This window comes from Manacus candei, unplaced genomic scaffold (genome assembly GCF_025592945.1).
Source record: "Manacus candei isolate 608988 ecotype Guabito, Panama unplaced genomic scaffold, ASM2559294v1 h1tg000043l, whole genome shotgun sequence".
Taxonomy (NCBI): domain Eukaryota; kingdom Metazoa; phylum Chordata; class Aves; order Passeriformes; family Pipridae; genus Manacus; species Manacus candei.
In genome coordinates this window covers 9,896,822-9,917,500 of record NW_026138091.1, presented here as the reverse complement: position 1 = coordinate 9,917,500, position 20,679 = coordinate 9,896,822, and the positions used below count along the sequence as shown (strand labels likewise).

The 20,679-nt window shown below is 38.5% G+C and overlaps 1 protein-coding gene across 2 annotated transcripts in view; it reads right to left on the bottom strand.

Annotated features, from left to right (window-relative positions):
- Window positions 1-2,971: 2,971 nt before the first annotated feature.
- Window positions 2,972-20,679, bottom strand: part of SCAF11 (SR-related CTD associated factor 11) — a 49,038-nt gene continuing 31,330 nt past the window's right edge. For both annotated transcript variants that reach the window (XM_051795742.1, XM_051795741.1), the window contains exons 8-15: window positions 20,075-20,181; window positions 19,056-19,145; window positions 17,684-17,790; window positions 11,338-13,827; window positions 9,313-9,656; window positions 6,763-6,981; window positions 6,225-6,344; window positions 2,972-5,846 (exon numbers count right to left, since the gene is read on the bottom strand). In XM_051795742.1, the coding sequence (XP_051651702.1) occupies window positions 5,718-5,846; window positions 6,225-6,344; window positions 6,763-6,981; window positions 9,313-9,656; window positions 11,338-13,827; window positions 17,684-17,790; window positions 19,056-19,145; window positions 20,075-20,181 (3,606 nt within the window). In that variant the 3' untranslated portion in view covers window positions 2,972-5,717. The remainder of the gene's footprint in view (window positions 5,847-6,224; window positions 6,345-6,762; window positions 6,982-9,312; window positions 9,657-11,337; window positions 13,828-17,683; window positions 17,791-19,055; window positions 19,146-20,074; window positions 20,182-20,679) is intronic.

Here is a 20,679-nt window from a genome sequence, read left to right as displayed (position 1 = left end):
TTAGATTTCTTCTTTTAAAGTGTTTTGCGGTATAGTACCGGTGCTAAAAGCATCTCTTGCCAAAGTAAATGTTACTCCTCAGTCATCAGCTGGAGTTCTCTAGAGGTTGTTAAATTACCAGCACAATAACAGAGCACTTCATTGGCCTGTGGTCTAACCTCCACTGAAAGCTATTGCAGCAGCCTTGCCTGGAAGGAGAAAATACCCTGCAGCTGTACACCTTTAAATCAGCTCTTTTCTCCTTTAATTTATGCTCAGCTTTGCTTGATGATATGGTTCCTTGTGTTTCTTCTGTAGAGTATGATGGCAGAGCTGAGTTGCACAGCCATCGATGTTAATTTACTGCCTGCCCACCTACAGCTTGGGGCAGACAAGATCCTGGATTCAAATAATTTTATTACTTCTAAAAATACGTTGTTTTCATTTTTATTTCTTATTAGTTCAAGCTTCTAAGGGGGCTGGCCTGGAGGGAGAAGCCCCGGAGTGCCTAGAGAGGTGTGAGTTCAGTTCCCATCACTGCCGAACATCTGCTGTTGCCGTGCAACAGCAAGGGGATACCCAGGGATATCCATAATCCTTTCCTCATGCTCTCTCCCTCCTCTGCCTTTTCTGCCAGGTATTTACTGGGCTGCCGGGTGTGCCTTGCATGGGTGGCTGCAGGGAGCCCCATGGCTGATGTCTCTTCACTTGCTGGGTCGGGATGAGTGTGCAGCTGCAGAGCCCGGCATGGGCACCAAGTTGAAGGTTGTGGAGTCAGAAGGTTGCTCCGTGTCCTGTGCGGCAGAGGGTGCACCTGCAGCGCTTGGGCTGCAGCTCTGCACGAGCAGGGTGGCTGTGTGTAGCTGCATAGATCCCTTGCATGAGGGGGATTTCACACACAGGTTTGAGTTCATGAATCATTTTTAAGTGGCAGAGAATTCAAGGCTGATTATAATGAGTTAAGGTATTACCAGTTTGTTCGTGGTGAGATGGCAATATCTTAAATTACTGTAACTTCAAAACCACTTTGTATTGGTTTTAATGGCCTGCTCCTTTTCACTTGGTTATATCACAGTGGGCTGTTCCTCACAGCATTGTTGCCATTTGGGTCTTTGCTCTCTGGTTATCACAGACAAGGAGAAGCCATCTGAGCCCATACCTTTGAAAACAGCTGATGTACCTTAGGTGAAAAGAAATGCAGTATTAGAGTAACAAAAATCTCATGAAGATGAACCATGTCTATCGTGTCCTGTGACGTTGGACAGCTGTTCTAAGGTGGCCTTTGAATGCCTTGTAGGTGGATTTCCTGCAAACTGCAGTCTGAGAGGATTTGCAGGTTTTGTTCTTTGGGGGTCTGAACCTGCACATCCACAGGGAATTTGCTGTCCTGGCAAACAGTAGTTTTTTCTTTTGCCCAAATTCCCACCTTTGGGCAGGGAGCTCTGTTTTTATTGCTTAGGATGGAGGTAGGTGGTGGATCAGTAAGTATGAAACACATTCTCTAGGACAGGGACCCTCATCCCAGCTCCGCTGCTGGCCTTGGTGGGCTCCAACTGACCTGTGGTTAAACCCACAGTAAACCCACGGCACATCAAAAACGTAATTCCCTCACCATGACCCGTGTAAGGCGAGGTGTGTGTTTTGTATTTCCCCAAAACCAAATACTGCTCTATGGCTACAAGAACCCTTTAAAGAGTCGTTGAATTCCCCTTTACAAACTGCCCTGGGAGCTTAGGGCTTGACACAAGGCCACATGTAAACTACATTCCCAGTTCTCAAGAACCCTGAGTTTTTGGAAAAGGCTCTGGAATTTATAGGTAAACTTTGACTTCCAAGAGTTGGGGTTTTTTTTTTCATCACACATGTTACTGCACCTAAGCATCTAGGAATGCCTGGCTATTTTTGATTGATGCTCCTCATAATGGGTTTTAGATGTAATTTCTGCAACACTTCAGGACTAATTATGTGGCAACGTACTGCCAAAATTCCTTGGTTTTGGCTCCTGCAGTAATTTGTGTTGGATTCCACTCTGGATTTGATTGTTTACTGTGTGTAATGAGCATCGACTGCACTGCTGTCATCCCCTGGATTTACTGCAGCCTGGGAAAACGAAGAACAGGTTGAAAGCTTTACTGTTAGTGGCTGAGTCTGGGACTTGTAATACTGGAAAAGTAAGAGAAAAGTTTAAGGCAAGTTCCGTATCCCAGCCTGGGCCTTCTCACAGCTTCATCTCCTTTTACATAAATGGTTATTTTTGCTTTTAGTGTTTTTTTTCCTAATCTCTAGGTTAGTGATTTTTTTTTAATATTTTCATAGATGCTCCATTATTTTGAAATCTGCTCCATCTAATAAGTACTCTTTAATTACTGAAAGTGGTTATCTACTTTGCTGTCCTTAGTCTTGTCTCTACTATTTATCAAGAACTGATCAATGTGAATACTGTACTATGTAGTAATAACAAAAAAAGCATAGTTGCATAACTCTCACCCATGTGCCTGTTTATCTATGGAGATACCTCATGGAGGTACAGTGGAGCAAACTCTTTGAAAGTAAAGTGATCCCTGGAATTTCATTCTCCAGCCAGGCAGGTTGTCATGCACTAAATTCCCCGAAGGATATTTCAGCGAAGCTCACTGCTGTGATCAGTGTGGAGTGTAGGACACAGCCTGGTTGGTCTGAGCTCTGCCCCATTTCTTCCCCCAGATGAGGACACATGCCCCAAGCCCCCCAATGATTTTTCAAGATCTGGTACCTAAAGTTGTGTGGGAAATGGACGTTCTGCCGCATGCATTTGGGTTATTTTCAGCTTGGAGCACCTGCAGAGTGGCAAGGCAGGCTGAAGACTAACTTAAAAACAAATGAGATGTAAAGGAGGGGGAGTCCAGAGAACACAGAACAAGATAAATGCATGTGCACAGAAGTGATAGGAACTACTTTGCTTTCTGAATTAAACCACTTGAGCCAGAGTCATTTAAGACCAAACACTGCCAGCTTAGTGAAAAGAATTTATTAGAAACTGTTAAGCACTACACAAAACTAGATTTTAGAGTATTTTTTCAGTAGACAGCACTCCAGCCATATGCTACATACACCATACTGTGGACTTTGGACAGCCACTGTGCTTGTATCTTTAGGATGAGATGTGCATGCACAGTGAGACGAGAAGAAGTGAACAGAAAACCCTTTTGATTTGCCTAAGTTCACAGAAGGTACAGAGTTTTGTAATTGTCTTCCTCAAGGCAATCTGGATTGAAGGAATTACCTATACCCTGGAGGCACTGAGAGGGCTCAGCGTCCCCACCTCTCCACCTTCGGTGCTAGTGCATGTTGGGACTTTTCAGTACAAGGAGTTTCAATAAATAGAAATACAGCTTTCATACTACTTTAACAAAAACATGGCCATGAGGTTGCAGTACTCGCCTTCTCGGGCAGCCGCACCAGCAGAGACCTTGCTGCTTTTCGGGAAAAACAGGAGGAGAGTCTACAGATTAAGGCAATGCATTTTTTTAATTCAGCATAGAAACTGTAACAAACTGTATGTTTTCTGTAAGTTCCAAAGAATTTAATCGTAAAAAATAAAGTTACTGATCACATGCTACTCTGATATTCTTCATTAGGTTCTAAAATACAGTGGAGCATCACTATAGTCACTGCCCCAAAAACATGGCAGCCAGTGACAGCTTTTCTTCCAGCCAGGAGCTGCAAAACAAGAAATAAATAACCACTCCCTTTTCCCAGTTCAAATCCTCTTGTTATTTCTTCCCACCCAATTTCCACCTCTCTTCCACAAGGGGAAAAAAACCCCCATAGAACACTTATCTGACTCCTGAAAGGAGCTTTATAGCAAGGCTCAACTGTATAGAGTAAAAAACATATAAAAAGTAATTAAAATCAAAAAATTCAGAGAAGGAAAATGTAATAAAGTACGCATGGCGTGATAAACCAGGATAGACATAGCAATTTGCTACATTTTTCAAAAAGTGCTAACCAGTTTTAGCTTAAAATAGTTCAAGAGATCTTACAACTTGCTACCACAGTGTAAAACTGAGTATTTTGAAAAATCTAAAACCTGGCTTGACTGTAGAAAATGTATTATATCTGTTTCTAATTTACACAGCATTTGTATTTAGGCACATAAAAATAAATATAGACAGTCAAATGCTTCAGTAAGTCTGCAGAAAGTTATAGTTAAAATCAAGTGATCAACTCTTATGACAAACATCACATTTTTATACATCTCTCTCTCTCTGTAAACCACATGTGTGTGTGTACAGGGGTGCATATTCCTTATTTCATCCTCAGGTTTCTGCAAAAGTTACTTACAGGGTGAGACTGTTTTCTGCTAAGAACAGGTAATTTGGGAACTACTGGCTACAAAGAGGTAATTTCTCAGAAAACTTGACTGATACTTTCTGTCAAATTGGTTTATTCCTGCTTTTGTGCCAGGAGACCTAGGGCTGGACCTGAAGCCAGGCTCAGCCAACACCAAAGGTTATGGCATGGCACGTCTGGAGGGCTAGTGACAAAATTTTAATAGCACTGTCTAAGAGTAAGGGAACAAATATGTCTGCTCCTCACCCAAAGGAGGAGGACCCCAAGCTGTTCTTTCCATAAGGAACACAGTGATCTCAGCCTTTCAGCAACCCTCCCTGCTGCTGCTCAGTAAAACTGGGTTTACCTTGGGTGTAATCATTCCCCAAGCACATTCAGTGACCCCACATCTGCTTTTTAAATGCTTGTGGTACTTCTAGTAATCTCCCTACATAAAAGTGCCCGGGGAAGCAGGAAGACACAGGACTTCCAATGGCACAGCTTCAACGATACCAGTCTGGTGATCCATGCTACAGTCCCTAGTTAATGAGGAAAAGCATCATGCAGCTAAGACTGGCACAACTGAGAGCCTAATAACGAATTCCAGCTTTCCTGATTTTACTTGAAAAAGAAGCTGGTTTCTGTTTCTGAAGATCCAACTGTAGTACACTAATTCCCTACTAGCTAAGGGCAGGGTTAGATGTGAACTGAGGTGGTCAGTTTGTGGTGATTGAGGGCTTTCAGCACATAAAAAATATTCAGGTTATCCCACTATCTTGAAAACAAATTGAAAAACATCACAAACAATACCAAGCAGCATAATTTTTATTTGGTGTTACAACAGATGTGCAGCATCCATGCTTTTGGGCACCATGTTTTACTGTTTATGATATTTCTTTTTAAAATCTAAACAGTTCTTGTGTTCAGACAACTCCATGTGCCTTTTTAATATACACATTGTGACCCCTGCATTCAGCCTGTCCAGTTAACGCTAGAAATATTTGAGAAGGCAATTAATTATTTTATCTTTGCTATAATTAGGGAGCAATCAAAAGAAAAAATTTACTTTAATCTGACTGATTACATGTACTGTACATACCTGTTCCAAACCCAATGTACTCAGAAGTTTCTAATTTAATGAACTGTTATTCAAGTCAAAATGCTGTACATCTAAGTATCCACACAATCGTACATTCCTAATGATTCTTCTTTACACCTTTATTCTTTTTAGACATCTGTTTTTAAAAAGGAATAAAGAAGTTGCCCTGCAGATCTATATTTCTTTAGAACAAAACATTATATACTACCTTGAAAAATAATTTTATCAAAACCAAATTCAAATCACTGTCATGTACAATTTTCAGTTAACGGTTCATGTTGAAATTGCACTTTGGGGACAGAATAAAACTAAAAAATGAAAACATATTCTATTTCCTTTCACAGGAAACTGCCTCTTCAGGATTCTTCTTCCGTGAATGTTTGTATTTGTCTACATACGCTTTCACTAGATTTGCCACTTTTGCAGAATTAACTTCTCCGCTCTTGCTATGACAAACCTACAACAGTTTTAAAGGAAAAAAAAAAAACAAAAAAACACTGAAACATTTCTGTTGATTTGCAACAATTCCACATTATTTATCATTTCCCCAACACCCCAGATTTCTTCATCCTAGGCATAACATATTTAAGAACTCCTAATACCTTCTGATGGCTTCCGAAAAAATTCTGAATTCCCATTCAACTTTTCCACACAACAACTGAGTTCTGTTTTGAGGAGCCAAGAAAGCTCTGCTGGATGGAGAAAGACTGAAGGTATTTTTGTTTCTCCTGTTCCCGCTCTCCATCAACTACCAGTTGTTCCCAAGAACAAGAAATCCACCCCCAACCCTGCCTCAGTTGAACTGTATGCATCTTGGATTACTAGACCAACTTACTTTATCTACAGCTTTCCGCACAATTTCTTTATATTCTTCCTTAGTGATGTCTTTATTTTGGTAGAAAGGTTTAATAGCTAGTTTGACCTCTTGTGCCGCTTTTTCTTGAATTAACAATTTCTGATGAGAAAACAAACCTGAGTGTTATTTTTCACCACCTGCTTGTGTATCTTTATCAATCACAATTTAAAACTTCACAGGAAAAAAGTTTTTACAGAAGACTAGACAACCCTGCTCCCCTTGCCCACATTTCAGCTCTCAAGGGAGATGCCTGTGGTCTAAAAGGAGTCAGTTTGGCAGTCTGTGTCCTACAGACACCACAAAAACATTGCACACATGATGGTGTCGAGTATATTACACTGAGGGGTTATTGTCATAACTTGCTATTTTGTAGTATATCAAAATTTATACATAATTTTACATAATTTATACATAATTTTTGATAAATAATTTTATATTAAAATATTAAAATTTATATATTTTAATATCACTATATAGAACAGTGTATATATAAATATATGCTGAGCTTTGAACTTGCCTGGTCCTTCTTCGAGCTATCTGCACTGGCTTCCACTGTTACACTTGCTTTGTTTTCTCCCAGTTTTACAGCTGCATTAGAGCTCTTGATGTGACCCGATGATGTTGCATTACCCGAACTTGGTCCCTGAACTGTTCCCGTGTTTCCCAGGACTGCTGCTGGAGCAGGCAAGGCTGGAACACTCATGTTATTACTTACATGAGCAGCATGTGGAATACCCTGTTTTAAAAAGTTATCAGTAGTTAATATTGTTGTTATTCTTCCATATGGCAATGTGCCTTTCTAGGAGTCTCAGCTGCTATAGAAAGAGCACAAATACTTCATTACCTAATTTCCACACTGTCCACTATTACAGAAGCTACACACATTATATTAGAGCCACTCAAAAGACAAAAAAAAAAGAGCTTGAGAAGTGAAGCCTCCTCCATATCACTGCTGTGGCTGCCAGATACTTGCTCTGATCCCAGTGATAAAACAAAAGTACCCTGCAAACAGGTGTGGAGGGTGTTACCACAGCAGGGGGGGAAGCAAGTTTATGGCTGCAGAATCTCTCTATTTATCAGAGATCTGTTTTGTAAATCACATTAACTTTTTTTTAAAAAAAAATCAGCACTGAAACACAAAAGCAAAAAGATACCTGAAACCACACTTGCATTCCTGCAGGCATTGCAGATACACAGGAATTGGGAAATAACGAAGCTCTCAGACTTCAGATAGAGGCCATTTTTAGCAAAAGCCCAGAATGCATCCTCCCAACACGTTTCTGGCAGGCCACACTAAATGCTGCTTTTTCGCAGGTAATCAACCATTACTTTTTACACGTCTGCATTTATCCAGATGAAAAATAATGAAACAGGAATTTGAGCTCTTTGGAAAGCACACAGAAATGGAGCTGTTATAATCAGCATGCTAACGCTCACCAGTGCAGTCTCTTAGTTTTTCTTTCAACAGGAAGGACAGGTGGAGTCCTGCTGTATTCAGTCATTTCTATTGTGCTGCCACTGAGGACTTGTTGAATGAAAACTCAAGAGAAAAAAGCAGCAGCAGCTCCCAAAAGCATTCAGGTTCACAGACACCATTCCACAAAAGCAGTTTAAGAGCAACAAACATAAGAGGGGCTTTACAACAAGTAACTCTGTTTTGCAGCCATACACAATCTTTATAGAAACATATTTATTGCTGCACTAGATACTAATTTCAGAGATTTGTAGCCTACGTTCTGACTTCTTACACTTCTGGAGGTTAAACCTACTGGATTTCCAATTTTAAAATGAAAATATTTTAATTACAGACAGTAAGCTTTAGTCAAATCAATCTACCAGCATTCAGTTCCAGCAGTAACTTGCTGTTTTACCTTGCAGTGTAATAAAGTATTTCATATGGCCTGTAACCCCACTCTATTTCTGACAGCACTTATCTCGCCTTGTTCTAAGTCAATGAATATGAACAGATAACAGCAGTGGAAAGTGAGAACAACGTAGGCCATTCATCAGTTCACTTCAAATCTTTAGAAATGATGCATGAAAACAGAGGGTTAGAAATCATTTGTTCTAGAATATCACTTTTTCAACCTGGAATGCAGGGGAAAGCATTTTAGGTTAGGACAGGCAGCAACAAGAGAAAAGCACAAACCCCAGTCAATCCCTGAAGAGCCCTTTACTTATCACAAGTGCAGTGTTACATCTTCTCACAAGGCCACGCATTCTCCTCCAAGTTATTCATATTCCTTTCCTTGATATAAAATCTCTTAATATAAACAGCTGGCTACAGGAGGATACATACACAAAGGTGGTTTTAAGATATCTTGAAAGGCATGAAAAAGTGGTCTGACCTGCCCCAAGCATGGCAGAATGTTTTTGAAACTGGAGAAATAAAGTGGGAGTTCGGTCTCAAACAGGGCATGCAAACCCAGGAGAATCAGGCAAGAGGGAGAAAGTACAAAACACCAAAGAAGACTTGGAAATGATCAACAAAAAGGCTAAAAAGATTAAACAGGATAGAAAATGTACGTGTGGGAAAGCAGCTGAGATAGTGACAGTTGGAGAATGGAAGTATGGAACAAATGGCTGCCATGCAGTACTTGGTAATTTTCCTCTGCTGATAGATCCCATGGGATGAGAACTGTAACACAGAAGTTTAGGTCACTTCCTACATGCTGCTGAAAGGGGATTCAAGCATTTCCTAATGCTTAAAAATCAGGTTTGGAAGGGGAAAATCTAGTTTTGGAAACAGTGCACTTCTAAGAAGAAAAAGGTAATGGACAACACTGATGAATTTCTTCAGTGTTCCATTACCAGCTGGAACACCTCATTACCACAGCAAGCCAGTTATGGTGGTGTGTCTTATTATTCAAAAGCTACAGTCCCAAAACAAACCATATGCTCATGGACACTTCCACTTCAAATTTGGTGTGTGGTGGCAGAAAACAGGCAAGAGAGAAAGAAACTGCAAGTATATATTTATCAAGACTATGGTATTCAAGATTAAGAAACCCTTAACTGATAGTATTTCACTACTGCTCTTGCCATCACGGCTTCTGGTAAAGCATACCTGCAATTGTTTTCCATCTTGCTGTGATGCAATGTAGCTGACTTGCTGAGATGGTGGGGGTGGAGGTGGAGGCGGAGGTAATCCCTGAGAAATATTTGTGGGAGCAGCTACCTGTATGAGAGGCACTCCAGCAGGGAGATGCATGGGCATTGGAGGGTGGATGTTGAAAGGATTTCGTTGCATATTCATCAAGGGAGGATGGACACCCACTGGGTACGGGAAGATATTCATAGGTTGGTGCTGTGCATTCACTTGTGGCATTACATTCATTTGTTGCTGCATCATATTTATTGGTAACTGAGAACCATCACTTTGCTGGTTGCCTTGGTCTTTGGGGTTTGGATCTATCAAAATCAAAAACAGACAGCATATGAAGTAGTTCTGTACTTCATAAAGCAAAGGGGACCCAGGTGTCTAAACTCTTCATTAAAAAGCTTTATATACTATGAGTCTTTTCAAGATATTGCATTACATTATTACACAGCACTCATCACCACACATCATGGAGCCAAATGCTAGTTTTCCAAGTTTAAAAAGTTCAGGTTACTATGGCAGCCTGCATTTTGAATTTCTGTTTTCTCTACTTGTTCCCATAAATTATTTCACCACAATGAAACTGCAATTTTTCACCAAAGAGCAGGAAGACAACATAATTTATCCAGCTTCTGCAATTGCAGGTTAGTCATACATTATCATATAGGCAATTCTGTGCTCTCCTTTCCCTGATTCACACACACTCACTGTGCATTTCTGGTAATTACAGAAATACTCTGCTGGGATTTTTTCCATTAAACAAAAAAACATCCTCAAACAATTTAAGAGATGCTAATATTCAGAAAAACTTGTTCAAAAGCCCTGTAATGGTACAATAGGTAAAGCCTAGAAGTAAAAATAACCTCTTGGGGTGGCACTTCTTAAATAAATTACTTTAGTATCCCATTCTCTCTTCAACACAAGTCAAAAAGTTAAAATCCAGATACAAGCATCAGGCCTTCCAGAAGTCAAGAAATTAGTTTGGAGAAATGATTAGTGGGTTATAATTCAGACATCCTTCCCTGAGAATCCCTTCCTTGAGGAACCCTGTCATCTAATTCACAGGGACTTAACGCATCAGCCCAAATCCTCATTTTTAAAGATCACGGGATAACAGAATCACTGAGGTTGGAAGGGACCTATTAAGATTGCCCAATCCTCTGCTCAGGCAGGGTCAGCAAAAGCAGGTTGCTCAGGAGGACCAGGTCATTCAGAACCATGTCATGATGCCAACCCGGCCTGTCTCATCCAGTTACGAAAGACTGTTTACTATTCTCAGCTGAATTCAGGTTTCAAAAGTGAATAACAGCATGATTGTTCCTGAACTATATGAAAAGGTCTGTAGATCACAAAATGCTTTCAATTACAGGTTTGATAAGTTTTCCCCGCAGCAGACTGAAGGTTGACAACATTGCCTCAAAACTAAGCCACAGATTAGTTTTGTCTCCGAGGGAGAAAACTGCTGGCATGTGGGATAAAAATGCACAAAAATGAAAGGCAAAACAAGAGCAATGCAGATGGGTTTGCATTTATAAATTTCCCTAGATTTTTTTAAGCATTTAAAGAGGACCATGCTTATCAAGGAGCAAGATAAACATCAACACAGAGATGTGTCATCTCTAAAATCTGCCGTGTGGGTTTGCAAAGGCAAATTCAAGTCTTCTTGGAAATAATTACCCTTTTTAAAAGTTGTGTAGATGCTAAAAGTAACCATGAAGAGGAAATGCTTTCTCTTCAGCCAAATCCATTTACTTGAGCAGCACTCTTCAGATGCGAAGTCCTTAAACCCAGACTTTAAGAAAAATCAAGAAGCCATCAAAACACAAGAAATCCTCAAACTCCACACCTTAACCCCTCCATATTGCAAAAAGACTTGGATTCACCCCAAATAGTTTTGAAAAACTAATCAGCTCGAGACAGGACCATGTGACTAGGACTTGGCTCAGCTACTGCAACTGTGACTAAGTTACTACACTTCAAAACCATTAATACCTTGTTCAGGTGTCTCCTCTTCTTGTCTCATTCCCCATCCAGACTGTGGGCTTGATGAATTGCGTCCCCTTCTCAAATAATAATTCTGCACATCAGCAGGTAAAGTCTTTCTCACAGCCCAGCTGGATGCAGATGTCCACCCAGATCTGTCAGCAGGTGTATCGAACGAATAATCTTGTTCATTCTTACGCTTGTAGGTCTGATGTTCTGAGAACCTTGAAGCTTCATTCCCAGGACCATCTGAGTTCCCTGAGAGAGGTTTCCTGTTTTGCCAGTGATTCTCACTCTGGTCTCCATACATGAAACCACCTCGCCCACGCCCACCTCGTCCACGCTGACCTCTCCCTCGATTCGGAATCCAACCTGAGCCAAAGTTTTTATTCCAAGATTGTCCTGAATTATCATGCCTGCTGTCTTCCCAATGTGGTTTCTCTCTCTCTCTGTTTCTGACTTCAGGACCAGAGTTTATTCTTTCCATTACCCAGTCTGGACAATCATTCCTCTGCTTGTCTGAAGAACAAAGATCATCATTGCTTTTTTCTGTACTGTCCTTCTCTCTTTTAAGATTTTCATTCTGTTTCTCTTGATCATTTCTCCTGTATCGATCATTTCTTCTGGGACTCCTCCAGTTGTCATTTGTCCATCTCTCTTTCCATCGAGGTGAATGACTTTCCCTCTCACTTCTAGAGAATGAAGAACCTTTACTTCTTGTCCTAGATCGTGATCTTGACCTAGACCGTGACCTAGACCACCTTCTATTTCTTCTTTCTCTGTCATGATCTCTTCTTTGACAATCTCTATCACTGCTTCGAGACCTAGATTTTTGCCTTGGAGATGAATCCTTAGTTCTTGACTGAGAAGATGATCTCCTGCTTTCCCTGACAGTTTCCCTTTTGGGAGATTGAGATGGTGTTTTTTTCTCATCTCTGAGTGTTTCTCTCTTTGGAGAATAAGATAAGGACCTCCTTCTCTCCCTCACAGTTTCCTTCTTGGGTGATTGTGAGCTCCTGTCTCTGTTCATATCCCTTTTAGGGGATGGTGATTGAGATTTCCTGCCCTCTCTCCTAGAAGGAGACCAAGTTGTCGATGGAGAATGAAACCTAGATCTTCTAGTTCGAGTTTTTTTCTCTTTTTTGAGTTCTGGCTGGCACTCTCTTTCTTGAGGAATAGCTTCATCTTTTTCATCAGAAACTGATGCACAGTTTCCCATATCACACTGTAAGGAATTCACTTCTCCTTGCTCTGTACTTTCAGCTGGTGGTAACTGCTCAATCTGAGGTTCATTCTGGTCACTGCAAAATGAGTCACAATCCATTGCTATCATTTCATTGTTATCTTCACCAGAACATTTATGTTCAGTATTTACCTGGGGTAATTCTGAAGTTCCACCCTCTTCACTTTCTGAAATGGCATTTTCTTTTAAGGATTGTTCTGATGTACTGTCCACAGAAATACTGTGTATTAGCATATCTGGTTCTTCATCTTGAAGAGTCTTCAGACTTGCACAGTCTACTACTGGTTTTAGTGCAGTCTCAGAATTAGCTATTTCCATGACTTTGGGATGATCAGACAATTCTCTTCCGGGGCTCTCTGACAACTGATCTTTTCCCAAAGGTTCTAGGTGTTCCAACGATTCATTTTCTTGACTAGCTATGGGTTGATCTACTGTTGTCAAAGTTTCTACATTTTCCATTGATTCATTTTGAGGACTACATGACGTCTGATTTACTTTTTCAAAAGCTGCATGGTCACATACGTCATCTTTGGGACTAGCTACTGTTTCTGTTTGTTCAAGAGAATTTTCACAAATGTCTTGATCAGTAAGATCTACTTTTCTTTCAGTAATACCTTTTACTTCAGATTCCTGACTTTCACCTCCTAAAGTTAGTATTGGAGGTTCTTGGACAGAAAAACTTAAATCCACATTGCCTGAAGTATCTTCATCTTGGTTGCATTCTCCTGTAGTTTCCTCAATTTCTGCATGTTCACTACAGCTTTCCAATCCATTAGTAGATTCTGTCTCCCCATTATTCTTCTGTGCAAGGCCTGCATTGCTGCTTTCAATATCTGACTGATGGTCTTTATCCAACGTTAGAACTGCTTCAGACTCAGCAACATCATCATCTTCCACAGAGCCACTGGGCGATTTTTCAGAACGTGCAGAACTTCTCAGTTTCTTTTTCACCACAGGTGTTTGTTGTTTAACTGCTCTTTTAGACTTGCGTTTTGGAGGAGCCTTCTCTGGTTCTGAATGAGTTTTATTCAGGGATGGGTTACTGCCGTCAGAGGCACTGCAAGCAGAACTGCTTGATCGAGGTGAGATCCGAGACTGACTCAGAGTCTCGTTTTTGGTGTTTCGTGCAGACCTTCTTGTAGGAGTAGCATTAACCAATTTCCTCCTACTTCCTCTAGTGCCAGATGAACCAGAAGTTTCCTTTTTCTCTTCTCCTTCTTGGGTACAAGCAACAGCATATCCTTTGCCTAAAGATTCTAATAAAAGCAGAACACATTAAAGTCTGATAATAACCATTTACCCAAACACAGTTAAAAACATAAAAGGGTCTTCTGCAGATTAATAGATATCCTCAAAATAATACAGTTTAAGATTTAGTATGAAATACTGCCACAGCCTTTGTTGGTTTTTTTCAAATGCACTCTGGTTGTTTTAAAGAACAGAAACAAGTTAACAAAGTGACACTTCAGGCAACTAAACACAGGTTTCAGGAGCACTGCCAACTACATGGACAGTAATGGCATTCACAGTGCAACTGTTATAGATATTGTTGCTCAAAAATAGCATATAATTTGTTAGAAAAGTAATGAATTAACCACACAACATTATTAGCATACGGCAGTTCCTGTTACTCTGTAACACAAGCCTGTTGGCAGTGAAGGTCAATACCACAGAAAGGGACATTTTTTCCACGGCTCTCAGTGGACGATCACATGAGAAGCAGTTGATCAGAAGCATCAAGGACAGCACACCCCTCTACAAAATCCAATTTCAGACAGTGCAAACTTATTCATCAGTTATACTGCAAACTGGACTTAAACTCTGCCACAAGGCACCTAAAGTGCCTGCAGCACCTAAGGAACTGCATAAGGCATGCAAGTTTTGAGGCAGCCTACAGCGCACCAAAAAAACTAAAGCTGTAGCAAGAATGTCTAAATCACACCCAGTGATTTAGCACTAGCAGTTCTTCTGTTGATACTGCACTAATTTATTTCATGCCATCTACAATTTGACAAAAATCTTTGTAGGGAAGCCAATGGTTATATTCACTGCAGAGGAAAAGACCATACTGTTGATACCTATGAAAGCTTATGGTGGACAGCTCGGGAATTAAAGATTAATGAAAAATAAGTAATTATACTTGAATTCAGAAGTAAATTAATTTCTTGAGAAGTCCATTAATTTGTTTCATAGTTTGTGTAGATTTCAGGAAGCATCAATAATGTGGTGTTTAAATGAATTTTTTTTTACAGTTCCAATTTCATACGCAAATAGTGGAAACTTGCTAAGAAAGATTAATTGGTATGGATTTTGCAATGAATTTATCACCTCATAAACGTGATTCTCTCTTTATAACATTATTTCCCATGCTTTTGCTGCACTAAAATATTTGTTAATGTATTCATCAACAGATTATATAAAAGATAGGAATAAGAAAAGTAAGTAACAGCAAAAAAAGCTTCTTTCTACCATTTGTTACTTTATTAGCAGAATAAAAAAATGTATGACTGTATTAAATGCAAACAATAACTTCAGAAAATTAACTCCACAACCACCTTGTTAGCCTTTAAAAGAGCACAGGCATATAATCACATCCTCTGACCTTCCTAGCAAACACACAATAACATGGGAAAAAAAGCCCAACAATGGATTTGGTTTTACCATGTCTGCTGATCAAATTACCACTTTAAGATAATGAAAACCAATAGCATCAATTGCATAGAAGGTACCATGTACTTTAAAGAAAATAACATAATGGTAAAGAACTTCCAAAGGAATTTCAGGTGACCGACACTATTTCAGGTATCTACCGTAACAGTCTCACCAACCATTTTGTGACAAAGTGACTTCACAGTGGTTAACCAGCACTTACTCAGTGACAGGTGGCTGTCTCAGACTAACCATATCTTCAAACCTATTATAATAGCCAGGAAACCAAGTCAGATATTACATGTCATTACAAATTTTTAATATCTGTGATGCTTTTCTTCAAGGGGGAAGAAATTGTCTTCAATAATAAAAAAAGCCCAATGGAATATAAGTGGAACGTGGGAATCCTGAGAACTAAAAGGCAAGTTATTTTTCTAGCACTTTCCAAGTCTACCTAAGAAGCACAACTGCCTTTTTAGCATTCCTTACCACTTGTTAAATTTTAACAGACAAGCTTCATAAGCTTTGGACTCGGACCAAACACAAGGTATTTCAGCTCACTGACTATTGGAAAATATTTTAATCACACAGAAGAACTGCATTTTGTCAGCCTAAATCGTAATGGTATTCACAGATTCACTAATGTATTTTCAGGTCAAATTAATGAAAAGGACTATTTGATGGTAAGAAACAACAAAAACTGCAGCAGTTGCAGGGACGATTCAGGCAGTACAGTTACACGACCATCATCGATATTTGAATGCCTCCTTGTACGACCCTGGAAGCAACTGTCAGCTATTACTCTGATGGAAAACTGTACACTTTAGATGTGACCAAGAGATGAGGGGAGCATGAAAAAAAATAAAATGCTTATGCTGTGATCTTTCAGGTATGATTTAGTAAGAAGCACAAGAACCAGTCTGCATCTTTTTTTGTAAGCATCTATTTCCTTTATTCTCCTGTTCTCCATCTTTTCAGAAAGTCAGTGTCCCGGTTCCTTCATCTCTCATAATTCCTCTAAGAGAAAGCTTTGCTTCCTTCTCCTTTATATATATATATTTGGCATGCATCTCTAACAGTATTCAGGTTAGGTTTCTCCTTGCCATGTCAGTCTTTTACTCAGATGCTATATAAAAACTGAAAGGGGAAATAACATTCACTCAACAGAATGTGACCAAAACCTCAAGAGACATCTTCATATCCACCATCCCCTAGTTTCACTAGGAAATTTTAAGACTTAGTTTCTGCATGTTCCTTAATCTGTAGGAAGTCTTAAAGTCAAACCCGAATATGATGTAAAACTCTAGTGTCAACTACTGCAATGTTTTAAGATTCAGTCTTAAAATTCAATCTTTGTCCACAGTACAAGTATCAAGGTTCTAACCAAGAAAACTGAGAAAATTCTGTTCTAAATATAAATTTTTAACACTTCTGGTGCATTCTAACAAAAAAGCCTAACTATATGAGTAGAAAGGTGAAGGAAAGTCAAGAAGTATACTACTAGGTGCAAAGTGGTTAAGGATCAGTTACATTGCACTGCCAAACATCAGAGGTCCGAGGAAGCAACCTATCCATTTTTCACTGGGAAATGTGGAGGTGAAATATGTACCTTTAAAAAGAATGAAAAATATGAATGATAAAGCAACTTTTCTATGATCCTTTTACCACTTAAGTCCTTCCAGCAATTTACTTCCGCACAATTTTTGTAAGCCAAGGGACCCAAATCTGTCTTATGTCTTTGCCTACTAGCCCAGTGAAAGCGGTGTAATTCCCAATTCAAAGAAGGTATTAACTCTAGCCTTAAAAATAGCTCTCCATTGTTTCCACTTCTTTGAACTTGTGCAGCCTGCTGGAAGAGGAACTACGTTCTTACTCAGCATGGAGATAGAGGCTGTTAAATGTAACTGGAGGAAGGTAGCTCCTTCCATGTTCTGTCTTCTGCTACTTTCCAGACAGATCTTGGAGCTCTAGTACTTCTGCAAGCTTTTGCCTTGTAGAGCTTGTAGACATACTGAAATAGATCCATACACTTCACTGTTTCCTAACTAATGTTCTTCTCTGTCAGGAAACAGTTTGTTCCTCACACTGCACTATATACCACTGAAAATATCAAGCCATTCATAACACATCAAAATGAGGTTTATCCTTGAACAATGGGAAAAGAAGAAAGAAGAGCACAAAAGAAAATCAAGTGTTGAAATTAGAAATGGATTTAAGTTACATACTTATTATTTTAATCTTCTACTCTGTGAAGAAGTTACACCAGCTTTGGGGTGGATGGTTTATGTTCTGTACTCCAATTCAGAAATGAACTAGCTGGTTTCAAAACAGTACCAAACTGTACCAGAACAGATTTTTTTTCCCTCATTAAGTGTAACTATATGCTCTGTTTAATTTCTGAGAATCATATTTTAATGATACTCCACATGAGCTATAAATAAAACTTACAAAAAAAAAGTTTACCAAAGTTTTCCAAAGGCCTGATATTCGTTGGAAGAATTGTCTCTGCCACTGCAGTAGAAGTGAGAAGAAAGGTCTCGGCTTCAGCTCCAAACAACATTAAAGGAACTCTGGAAAAGTAAAAGCAGTAACATTAATTGTTTTAGTTGTTTGCAGGAAGTTTTGGAAACAAAATGCGCAAAATCAAAACATTGGGCAACCAGGCTACTTCCAACTTTATCACAGTTGGAAAGAAACGTAAAGCTGACAGTGAACAAAATTGTCCTTCTCATATTTAATTTCAGGCTCCCATTACTGCCTAATCTAGTAAAACTGTTTGAGTAAGGTATGTTATGTTCAAGCAATATATATTTGGCTTTCTTCAAAGACAAAGATAGAACAGTAACAGTCTACTCCAAAGCAGTAGGTTATACCACTGGAAATGAATTTCTGAACACTGATTTAGTACTTTAGCAGAACAGTAGCCTTCTCTGCAGAAAAATGAGAAAAAGTCCATATGACAATTTTTTTTTAATACAAACAAAATAAATACATACTTATTCAGACTCCCTCAGCAAACCTTGGGCAAAATCAGAGTTTAGTTATAGATCTACAATTTTTAAGTCATCACTGAGTTGGAATTAAACTTTCCCTAAGGAAAAGTACATGTAAAATATTTAAATTTATTATTTAAATCTTTAATTATAAATAAAAAACCTCTTTACTTGCTATTGTCTTTAGCCTTTATTTTTATGCCGAAAAAACTAAAGAGATATGTAGTGAAATTAAATCATAGACAGAAGCAGCTTCTTACTATGTTATTTTAAAATCAGTTATTTTCATGCTTCTGCTTCATATTCATGAAAAAACCCTTAGGGCATGTTTTAACATACATCTGCTTTCTGACAAAAAAAAATTATTTTACATTCTCTGTTTCACTTGACAGAACTTCCGTTAGCTCTGTCTAGATGCATTTGTTATAAAGAAAGATGTGATAGAACCAACCCATGAAAGGAGAGTCCAGGGTGGTGTAGGGAATCAGAATCAGACTGATGATAAAGTAAACACAGTCTGATTAGAAATAATGTAAAAAGCACATTGAACATTAACTTCTAAATAGAAAATATATTCAAATTCACATTTATGTGAAAAAGTGACATATTAAGATGTGCAAATCAGGGAGTTACTATGCTTGTTAAGAGTACCAAAAAAAAGTATTAAGACATGCAGAAAACAATCTATTGATGTAAAAATACTAACTGGAAAATATACAAAAATTTAACAAACGCTATTTAGTCTTATGAAAATTATGTTCTATCTAAAAAGCAATTTAAAATAATCAAACTCTAAATTTGAAGCATTAAGATCCTTTGCACTATGAATCCAAAACACACACCTTTCAACTCTAGCAATCACAGATGAACAGGACAATTCCAGTTCTTGTCTCTTCTGTCTGATCCCTGCATTGACTTCTGTGAGTTCTGTACTGAAAGACAAATTTCATACAAAAAGTTACAAAAAGTAACTTTGTACTATGACGATTTTGTATTTCAGTAATTGGTTCTATCAATGACTTTTTAAATTTAACTGTATTAGAATTTTCAACAGTCATGATTAAACTGTGCATGGTTATTGCTTAGAGGAAAAACACAGTCACACTAAACATAAAAGAAGTCCTAAATAAACAAAGCAGATGGAATGAAAAACAGGAGATGAAATGTGTCTTTGGGGAGCTGAAGGATGGAGAAACTTTGCATCCTTGACAAATTAATTCTGTTGTATGCATGGCAAAAAGTTTTTGTCTTTTACCAACTGCCAAAAACATATAGACATAGGATTTTTTTTTATTAGTCCATATTATCCAAATAATATTCTTCAGACTGCTCTTTTCCATGTATGTAAGTATTAGGTTTAATTAAGTATTAAGTATTTTGCTTAATGCAAAATTGCTTCACGGATTTCAAAGTATTTAAAATCATTTTAAAGAATTCCTCTTGGAATCAAGGAACAACAACAAAGAAGATTGTTTCTGATACAAACCAGGATATTCAATGTTAATTGTTTTGATAACTGCTACTGTAATTACAAGGCTAAGCCTTTCCTATCCAAGGCTTCAATTCAGCAAGGAATTTAAATATGAACTAAAAACAAAACTCCTATTAAATCAATAAGATTGAAATATTTAAATGTGTGCTTCTGATGTTGAATATACAACAGAAATTCAGGTGTGCCCTTAACAGTACTCACTTTAAAATATTTGTGTTTATCCTTTAACTGCTCTTCATTAATGAATATAAGCCCTGCCAATCTTCAAAATATTTCAAGGCAGTATATATACAGGTAGGAGCAGAAGGAACTAAGGAATCCACAATACAGTAACCCATCAATTTATATGAAGCACTAGTACACACTAACCAGTCATTTCTACAGCTAAAAAAAGATTCTTCACTGCTATTACTGGCCAGAAGTGTGCTGAAGAAATTAGTTCTGATGCACTCATTCCAGCAGGTCTGTCTTCTGGGCTACACAAGAAATAAATAATAAATTAAAGACATCCAAAATAAAATAATTAACATTAAATACATGAAGATGCACTGAAATTAAATTATGTCAGTAAGACTTTAGCTCATAAAAAACAGGCAACATAATAGGTCCATAGTTATATGCCAAGATTTGCAGTTACAGCAAACAATTTTTTGCTATTCAGCCTCTAAATTTCCAACACCTGCTCTTTGCAGATAAACTTTATACTTTATATAGGCTTCCCAAGCAAAATCTTTAGTGCTCCATACAGAAATTATGAATAAATGAGCCTGATCTTTACTACAGCACAATTCCCATTTCTGCTACCTAATGCACCACAGTAAGCACAGTGTTAGCACCTTGAGACCTGCACAGCAGTTCACCCAATGTTCTGCTTCAAGTAACAAGAAAACCTAACGTGGGTAGCTGGGATTCTCCTTTGCCTTCAGGCAGAATTACAAAATTGAAGATTGACTGGTGTGTCTGTTTACTGGGCC